Raw genomic sequence first — 9,912 nt, 5'->3', positions numbered from 1 at the left:
TTTTTAACACCTGCATCATACATGTATTAGCATACTGTTAATTCACAGCGATTAGGCAGAGAATACTGTTTTCTTTATAGACTTTGTGTTTTGTTCATCATTTGGAAACTGGTTTGCTATTATTGATAACTGGTCACTTTTTGAGAGAGCTATTGATACATTTTGAAATGAGATAGGATATATGACATTATAGCCTAATGATTATAGTAATTGTTGCCTGAATATTTCTTATAGCATGTTTTTGTTTGCTTGTATTGTAGATATTGGAGAATATGCTGATATAAATGATGACATAAATAATGACATAAATAGTAGCAACATAGCTGATACCAATGAAGTGTCTACCAACAAACTTGATGAAGTTAAAACCCATGAAGCTATCAATGAATATGACGGTATTTGTCTTATTAGCATATATTCTGTTTTCTTACAGGGCCCAATATTTAAACTAGTCGAAAACTACTAGACTTTTAGTTTCACAATTAATATAAATGCAAGAGTTTATTTAACAGCTGAATATTTATAATAATAGTTATTGTATTATGTATTATGATTGTGCTCACAGTACTTAGGCCATAGAAAAAAAAAATGTCTGATTCTCATCCCCGTCCGCCCCACTCAGTTAGATTCCTCTCTGATAGATACATTTTCCCTTCAGCGAACATGATGCATAAACAAAACCAATCATTTTTTTTTATTTTCAATGTATATAAAGTCCATCTTATTTCAATAATAAAAGAAAAATAAAAGTGCCCTGACCCGCTGGGATCTTATCCAAAATTCCATTGAGAATCTAAACGTTTATTTTCTTTGGCTACATCATACTGTGGTCTGACATTGCACAAGATATGATTGTGAAAATTGTTCTTACACAAAAAATAATTATTCCATGTATTTAAAGAGTTCTCACTTGCTTGTGATTTATTACACACTGCTCTCAGTTGCAGGTGATTTAGTACATACTGTCCTCAATTGGTTTTCAAGTGGAACATTTTTTTATGCTCCCCGAAAAATTTCGGGGGAGCATATAGTTGATTTTTCGGGGAGCATATAGTTTGCGCCTTGTCCGTCTGTCCGTCCGTCCGTCTGTCCGTCTGTCCGTCCGTTGTCTTGTCCGGAGCATAACTTGAAAACCCTTGGAGATAATTTGTTGAAACTTCATACAGTGGTAGAGGGCATCGAGGGGGAGTGCAGTGTCAAAGAACCATAACTCTATTTTGCCCGGTTTTTGAATTATCTCCCCTTATAGAAAAATCTTGTCCGGGGCATAACTCTAAAACTATAAGAGATATCAACATGAAACTTTGTAGGTGAATAGATCTCAATGGGTAGATGTGCAGTGCGTAAGAACAATAACTCTTTTTGTCCTAATTTTGAAGTTATTGCCCTTTGTTAATTTTAATACTTTGAACTTTGTCCGGAACATAACTTGAAAACCCTTGGAGATAATTTGTTGAAACTTCATACAGTGGTTGAGTTCATCAAGGGGGAGTGCAGTGTCAAAGAACCATAACTCTATTTTGCCCGGTTTTTGAATTATCTCCCCTTATAGAAAAATCTTGTCCGGGGCATAACTCTAAAACTATAAGAGATATCAACATGAAACTTTGTAGGTGAATAGATCTCAATGGGTAGATGTGCAGTGCGTAAGAACAATAACTCTTTTTGTCCTAATTTTGAAGTTATTGCCCTTTGTTAATTTTAATACTTTGAACTTTGTCCGGAACATAACTTGAAAACCCTTGGAGATAATTTGTTGAAACTTCATACAGTGGTTGAGTTCATCAAGGGGGAGTGCAGTGTCAAAGAACCATAACTCTATTTTGCCCGGTTTTTGAATTATCTCCCCTTATAGAAAAATCTTGTCCGGGGCATAACTCTAAAACTATAAGAGATATCAACATGAAACTTTGTAGGTGAAAAGATCTCAATGGATAAATGTGCAGTGCAAAAGAACCATAACTCTGTTAAGCCTTATTTTTGAATAATCTACCCTTTTAGAAAAATCTTGTCCAGGACATAGCTGTAAAACTGTAAGAGATATCAACATGAAACTTTGTAGGTAGATAAATCTCAATGGGTAGATGTGCAGTGCACAAGAATCATAACTCTACCTTGCCTAAATCTGGAGTTATTGCCCTTTGTTTATTTTTACTTTTTGAATTGTCCAGGATATAACTCGGAAATCATAAGAGATATCATCAAGAAACTTTGTAGGTTGATAGATCACATTGATTAGAAGTGCAGTGCAAAGAACTGTAACAGCCTTGCCTAATTTTGGAATTATTGCACTTTGAACTTTTTCCACGGACATAACTCTGAAACTACAAGAGGTGTACTTTCCTGTGTCCAAAACCTATTCGGGGAGCATCACCCGGCTCAAACCGGGCTCTTGTTTTTAATAGCAAAAAATATTTGTAACACCTGCATCATACATGTATTAGCATACTGTTAATTCACAGCGATTAGGCAGAGAATACTGTTTTCTTTATAGACTTTGTGTTTTGGTCATCATTTCGAAAACTGGTTTGCTATTATTGATAACTGGTCACTTTTTGAGAGAGCTATTGATACATTTTGAAATGAGATAGGATATATGACATTATAGCCTAATTATTATAGTAATTGTTGCCTGAATATTTCTTATAGCATGTTTTTGTTTGCTTGTATTGTAGATATTGGAGAATATGATGATATAAATGATGACATAAATAATGACATAAATAGTAGCAACATAGCTGATACCAATGAAGTGTCTACCAACAAACTTGATGAGGTTAAAACCCATGAAGCTATCAATGAATATGATGGTATTTGTCTTATTAGCATATATTCTGTTTTCTTACAGGGCCCAATATTTAAACTAGTCGAAAACTACTAGACTTTTTAGTTTCACAATTAATATAAATGCAAGAGTTTATTTAACAGCTGAATATTTATAATAATAGTTATTGTATTATGTATTATGATTGTGCTCACAGTACTTAGGCCATAGAAAAAAAATATGTCTGATTCTCATCCCCGTCCGCCCCACTCAGTTAGATTCCTCTCTGATAGATACATTTTCCCTTCAGCGAACATGATGCATAAACAAAACCAATCATTTTTTTTTATTTTCAATGTATATAAAGTCCATCTTATTTCAATAATAAAAGAAAAATAAAAGTGCCCTGACCCACAGGGATCTTATCTAAAATTCCATTGAGAATCTAAATGTTTATCTTCTTTGGCTACATCATACTGTGGTCTGACATTGCACAAGATATGTGAAAATTGTTCTTACACAAAAAATAATTATTCCAGTGTATTTAAAGAGTTCTCACTTGCTTGTGATTTATTACACACTGCTCTCAGTTGCAGGTGATTTAGTACGTACTGTCCTCAATTGGTTTTCAAGTGGAACATTTTTTTTTTTTAATAGCAAAAAATATTTTTAACACCTGCATCATACATATATTAGCATACTGTTAATTCACAGCGATTAGGCAGAGAATACTGTTTTCTTTATAGACTTTGTGTTTTGGTCATCATTTCGAAAACTGGTTTGCTATTATTGATAACTTGTCACTTTTTGAGAGAGCTATTGATACATTTTGAAATGAGATAGGATATATGACATTATAGCCTAATAATTATAGTAATTGTTGCCTGAATATTTCTTATAGCATGTTTTTGTTTACTTGTATTGTAGATATTGGAGAATATGATGATATAAATGATGACATAAATAATGCCATAAATAGTAGCAACATAGCTGATACCAATGAAGTGTCTACCAACAAGCTTGATGAGGTTAAAACCCATATGATGGTATTTGTCTTATTAGCATATATTCTGTTTTCTTACAGGGCCCAATATTTAAACTAGTCGAAAACTACTAGACTTTTAGTTTCACAATTAATATAAATGCAAGAGTTTATTTAACAGCTGAATATTTATAATAATAGTTATTGTATTATGTATTATGATTGTGCTCACAGTACTTAGGCCATAGAAAAAAAATATGTCTGATTCTCATCCCCGTCCGCCCCACTCAGTTAGATTCCTCTCTGATAGATACATTTTCCCTTCAGCGGACATGATGCATAAACAAAACCAATCATTTTTTTTTATTTTCAATGTAAATAAAGTCCATCTTATTTCAATAATAAAAGAAAAATAAAAAGTGCCCTGACCCGCTTGGTTCTTATCCAAAATTCTATTGAGAATCTAAATGTTTATTTTCTTTGGCTACATCATACTGTGGTCTGACATCGACAAGATATGTGAAAATTGTTCTTACACAAAAAATAGTTATTCTAATGTATTTAAAGAGTTCTCACTTGCTTGTGATTTATTACACACTGCTCTCAGTTGCAGGTGATTTAGTATGTACTGTCCTCAATTCGTTTTCAAGTGGAATATTTATTTTTAATGGCAAGAAAACACCTGCATCATACATGTATTAGCATACTGTTAATTCACAGCGATTAGGCAGAGAATACTGTTTTCTTTATAGACTTGATATAAATTTTCACTTGAGTTCCCATTTTGGTATGAAGAAGTAATGAAGTGACGTTTATACTATTTTATTTTTCTAAAATTAAAAGCTTTCTCAGAAGTGTCTGTATTTTAGAATTTTCTTCCGGACAGTTGGTCATGATACTTGTCTTTAATTAAAGTCATTTTTTGTCAAGTTATTAAGCTGAGGAATACTTAATTCTTCAGTGACAAAAGACTGCCTTAGTCTTGTGTCTAAAGCTTTTGTTGAGTTCTTCAAATGTTAAGAAATTAAAGGAATCAGTATGAAATATTTAATGACTTTCGTCAGGAATTGTGCAACGGTAAACTGTAGGTACATTACAATGAACTAAAGTAAACAAAGAACATGTCAAAAAGAAGATTTGGAAATCTACTTTATTTTGAATTTTGAAGAGTGCTACAAAATATTTTCAGGAGTGGAGATGATACAGGGTACAAATATTGAAAATTCCGGACCGAACAAGAAGATTGTTTTTTCTGGGGTTGAAATTAATCATGTAAGTTTGCAAACTTATTTAAGCTGCAGGATAATGATTAATGGGTTACATTGATATGAAGTGATTCATAAGGGAACTAGCATTATACCATGGCTAATGGACCATAAGTTAATGAAGTATATTTTAAGAGGATTACAGTGGAATCCGGCTTTTAATAATTAAGAGGGAGGTTCTTTAGATTGGTCTTATTACTTTATCAGTTATAAAATGTTGATAGATAATTTGTTTATTTTAAAATCTTCATGAAATAAATGCAATGGATTTTGTAGGTATTAAGTTGTTTTTCTGTCTGTAATAGTTTCTAAATTTTTTATTAGCAATGAAATTAAAATAAGTAAAAGAGATATTTGGGATCATTTGCATGTTTTCAAGTACTGACTGTCATTTTAAATGATTCAATTTCTATTTAGATGCTGAAGAGTCGAGTGATGAGAAGTATGATGAAGAGTAGGATGCCAGTTCTGATGAAATAGCTTCTGACTGATTCTGCCAAGTAGCAACAGAATCACCTGATTACTCCTCAAAAGATTCTGATTCTAAATATAAGGAACAGCAACATATGAAACGTTGCATTGGTAAGTTTGTAGTCTTGAACATTGATCACCTGATCAGAAAATGTAAATAATCAGAATAAGCTTTATGGAGGGTGGGGGGGCTTCTTTCTTTCACTTTTTATTTTTGATTATTGAAGTCATATTTATCATTATCATCGCATAAAATTGTCGAAAAATGGGACATTCCCAGCATACCGGGATGTTATGGTATGTATACAAGCCATATTGTTAAAGCATATATCTGGGAAACAATCACTATTATAAATTTGCGAGTCTTAAATTTGCATTTCAGATACTAAGAAAAAAATCAGAAAAATTGGCCTTATACTTGCTTAATTAAGATTTCATTACAAAAAAAGCATAAAGATTAAATTCTTACTTGCATAATTTCAGGCTGTATAACAGTCCAATTGTAATATGCAAACTGATAATATGTCTGTTACTTGACACAAAAGCTTGTAATATATTAAACACTTCTGTTTGACACATTTGCTTGCACATTCTCACAAACTCATTTGGTTGAAAGTGATTGTGCATTTCACGTGATTGTGCATTTCAAAAAATCTTTATTTTAAAAAAAACCCAAAAAACTCATGTCAATATTCTAAATGTGGTCTTATGTATATTTTTTATAGATGACTCAATCTGCTATTGTTTGAAGCTTAAATAGATAAACAGCTTACAGTCCCAATTATGTTGTTAAATGATGCTTTTGTTTGTTTAAAATTTAAATGCACAAACATATATCTTAATAGGTAAAACTTACCCCCCCCCCCAGAAAGGGATGAGAAAACCATGGACAGAGATTGAAAAAGAGGCTGTAAAGAAAGGATTACACAGATGCTTTTTTTTAGTCAAGTTACCATCAAAAAAGAGAGTGTGAAGATCTAATCAGTAAGGAACCATGTTTAGAATACAGATCATGGACAATGATAAAAGATTCTGTGAGAACATCATTTAAGCAGCACAAAAACGTCAAAATGAAAAGGAAAAAAAGAACATAAAATTGATAAACCAGTGAATATATTATTATGTCTGGATATCTACATTTTTTTAAGTATGCAGGAACTCAAATTTCTCTTGTCAAAATTGTCTCGATATCGCGTGGAACTTAACTTAAAATTTGCCTGATATTTTTGTGGTTTATTGTTTTGCCTCAACGGAGTAGTGGCAACATGTAGGGATCCCTTCTCCGGCATCTGCCACAAAACTTGTCTGGACTACTCCTCAGAAACTACTGGTGCAATTTCATGGAAACTTTACAGGAATGCTCAGTACTAAGTCTAGTGTTTTACATAGAACAGTTCATCAAAATAAAATATCGTAAACACCGCTTATAACTAACAGCTCTAGACCTACAAAAAGTGTTTGTTTTTTAAGGAGTATGTAATAGATATTTATCTTCTGTTTTGTTATTTTAAGCTAGATTTTTTTTCCAAAGAAAAAAATATAGAGGAATTGCCACAGTCAGGTTCGCGTTCCAGTATCCTGTTGCTATTGTCATCCAAAAACTTTAACATTGATCATTATTTTTAGATCACCTGTCAAAAAGTGACAGGGTGAGCTTTTGTGATCACTTTTCGTCCAGCATCTGTCTGTCCGTCCGGCGTCCGTAAACTTTTACTTAAAATGACATCTCCTCATAAACCACTAAGCCAATTTCATCCAAACTTCATAGGAATGTTCCTTTGGTGGTCACCTTTAAATATTGTTCAAAGAATTAAATTCCATGCAGAACTCTGGTTGCAATGGCAACCCAAAGAAAAAACTTAAAATATCTTCTTTTAAATAACCCAAAGAGCTGGAGCTTAGATATTTGGCATGAAACATTTTCTAGTCAGTGTCTACTAAGTTTGTTCAAATAAAAGCCCTGGGGTCAAAATTGGCCCGCCCCAGGGGTCATTGATTTTCACTATATGCATATAGTAAAAACTTTAAAAATCTTTTTTTAATTTAGATTCCAAAGAGCTACAGCTAAGATATTTAGCATGAAACATCTTCTAATGAATGTCTACCAAGTTTGTTCAAATAAGAGCCCTGGGGTCGAAATTGGCCCCGCCCCGGGGGGTCATTGTTTTCCCTATATGTGTATAGTAAAAACATAAAATATCTTCTTTTAAAAAAAACCAAATAAGAGCCCTGGGGTTGTAATTGGCCCCGCAAGGGGGGGGGGGGGGGTCATTGTTTTCCCTATATGTATATAGTAAAAACTTAAAAAATCTTCTTTTAAAAAACCCAAATCGCTAGAGCTTATATATTTAGCATGAAACATCTTCTTTTGGGTGTCTACCAAGTTTGTTCAAATAAAAGCCCTTGGGTTAAAATTGGCCAGGTCCGGGGGTCATTGTTTTCATTACATTGTATATGTGTGTAGTTTGTTCAAATATCAGCCTTGGGGTTTAAACTGGCCCCGCTCTGGGGGCCTGTATACAGGTGAACAACTTCAGGGCCATCATGGCCCATTTGTTTTATTACTTGGTGTATTGTCCTTATACTTGGGCACAAAAGTCATTTGGAAAAGACCATCAAGCAGACTAGACTAAACTTGGCATTGACTTTCAATTGAATATGGAACTTTGCTTGTAATTAGCAATAAGTAGTTGTAACTTTGTTACTTATGAATGGATTGTCTTCATACTTAGACACAATCAACCTTTCAGCAAAAGAATTTGAGAAGACGAAGCTAAAGGTGACCTTGACTCTTAAATGGTCATGACATTTAGGGTACAAATATGTTATTTCACTTGATTTTTAGTTCAACTATTGGCAGAATATTCGAGCTATTGCAGTCACCCATTTTTCGGCGTCCCTGTGGTTAAGTTTTTGTGCTTTTTGGCTGATATCTCCCTAACTTTGGAAGGGAATGGATTGAAACTCTACACACTTCTTTTCTCTGATTATCTAAGATGATTTGCACAAGTCCAATAACTCTGATTTGCTATTTTGCATATTTATGCCCCTTTTTTGAGTTAGAAATATTTGGTTAAGTTTTAGCGTGTAAGCCGATATTTCCAAAACTAAGAAAGGGAATGGATTTAAACTCCACACGCTTCTTCCCTGTAATTATCTCACATTATTGGCACAATTCCCATAACTCTGATTTGGCTGAGGGACAATTTGAGCCGCGTCGCGACAAAACCAACGTAATGCGTTTGCCAACAGCATGGATCCAGACCAGCCTGCGCATCCGCACAGTCTGATCAGGATGCATGCTGTTTGCTATCAATTTCTCTAAATAGGGTTTGTAAGGGAACAGCATGGATCCTGATCAGTCTGCACGTGCAGACTGGTCTGGATCCATGCTGGTTGCAAACCCATTATGTTGGTTTTGTAGTGACACTGCTCATTTTATTTATTCATATAGGTAGGCAGTATTATACTAAATGAAACACCCTTGTCTAGTGTTGTGTCCTCCGACAGCTCTTGTTATTATAATTGCTTGTAACTTTCTTATTTATAAATGGATTGTCATATTAATTGAACATTTTATCCCTTTGGACATTATCTTAAGTAAGATCAAACTCCATGTAACCTTGACCTTGAACTGACCTTGACCATCAAGGTCAAATTATTAAATTTTGTTAAAAATGGTAGATTTGACTGTAATTGATCAAAATAACACTTATGACAAAATCGACATGATGTTTTATCTATGTCTGTCCAGGTCATGTTACTGACTTTTGTCAAAAATAGTTCAACTTTGTTATCCATTGATGGATTTGATTGATACTTTACAAAAGAATATTTATGAAAAATGCAACATGTTGTTTATCAATTTTTGTATGACTTTGACCTTGAACTGACCTTGACCGTCAGGGTCATGTTTTTGAATTAAGCTGAAATTTGTGTTAATTTGTTATTAATTGAATTGATTCTTGGTCAAGATCAAAGTATAGACAAACTGACATGTTGCATAATCAATTTTTGTTCTTGACATGACCTTGACTGTCAAAGTAATGTTTTTGAATTTTTCTAGAATTTGTATAAATTTGTTAGTAATGGATGGATTTGATTAATACTTGGACAATACAACAGTTAAGCAAAACCCAAACTTTGTTATTTATGAGCAGATTTGGTTCATACTTTGGCATGGACTGCATGCAGCACTATATAATGAGTAATTCAAATTTGGCATTGACCTTTTAACGACCATCACCAAAAAAGCGATACAACAGTTAAGTTATATTAGTGACACAAATAAATTTAAAATCATTTTCCGGGTTTAATGTGAGGAATTCAGTTAAGATAATACATTAATTTGTTCGTGAATTGTTAAAATTGATTCAGAAATTTCCATGCCCTTGTTAACTTTTTATATGTGATTATTTATTGTTAACATA

The 9,912-nt window shown here is 33.2% G+C and overlaps 1 protein-coding gene across 2 annotated transcripts; it reads left to right on the top strand.

The window, feature by feature from the left end:
- Nucleotides 1-39: 39 nt before the first annotated feature.
- LOC132736649 (GATA zinc finger domain-containing protein 3-like) lies at nucleotides 40-7,524 on the top strand. 2 transcript variants are annotated; one of them, XM_060723830.1, is made up of 6 exons: nucleotides 70-395; nucleotides 2,676-2,810; nucleotides 3,692-3,810; nucleotides 4,936-5,018; nucleotides 5,429-5,593; nucleotides 6,328-7,524. In XM_060723830.1, exons 1-4 carry the CDS (start codon nucleotides 236-238, stop codon nucleotides 4,945-4,947), a joined length of 426 nt encoding a protein of 141 aa, XP_060579813.1. In that variant the 5' UTR covers nucleotides 70-235; the 3' UTR covers nucleotides 4,948-5,018; nucleotides 5,429-5,593; nucleotides 6,328-7,524. The 2 variants fall into 2 exon arrangements, with proteins under 2 accessions (XP_060579812.1, XP_060579813.1); XM_060723829.1 differs by lacking the exon at nucleotides 3,692-3,810 and having other exon boundaries at nucleotides 40-395.
- Nucleotides 7,525-9,912: the final 2,388 nt, after the last annotated feature.

This window comes from Ruditapes philippinarum, unplaced genomic scaffold, assembly GCF_026571515.1.
Source record: "Ruditapes philippinarum isolate M1 unplaced genomic scaffold, ASM2657151v2 ctg13017_1_1_1_1, whole genome shotgun sequence".
Classification (NCBI taxonomy): Eukaryota; Metazoa; Mollusca; class Bivalvia; order Venerida; family Veneridae; genus Ruditapes; species Ruditapes philippinarum.
This window is presented reverse-complemented; position numbering and strand designations above follow the sequence as displayed.

Bases quoted from the DNA above. Each gene is read 5' to 3' on its own strand.
- LOC132736649 (XM_060723829.1), top strand. From the start codon at position 236: ATGTTTTTGTTTGCTTGTATTGTAGATATTGGAGAATATGCTGATATA. The intron at 396-2,675 runs GTATTTGTCTTA...CTTGTATTGTAG, and splicing joins AGCTATCAATGAATATGACG to ATATTGGAGAATATGATGAT. The intron at 5,019-5,428 runs GTAAGTTTGCAA...ATTTCTATTTAG, and splicing joins CTGGGGTTGAAATTAATCAT to ATGCTGAAGAGTCGAGTGAT.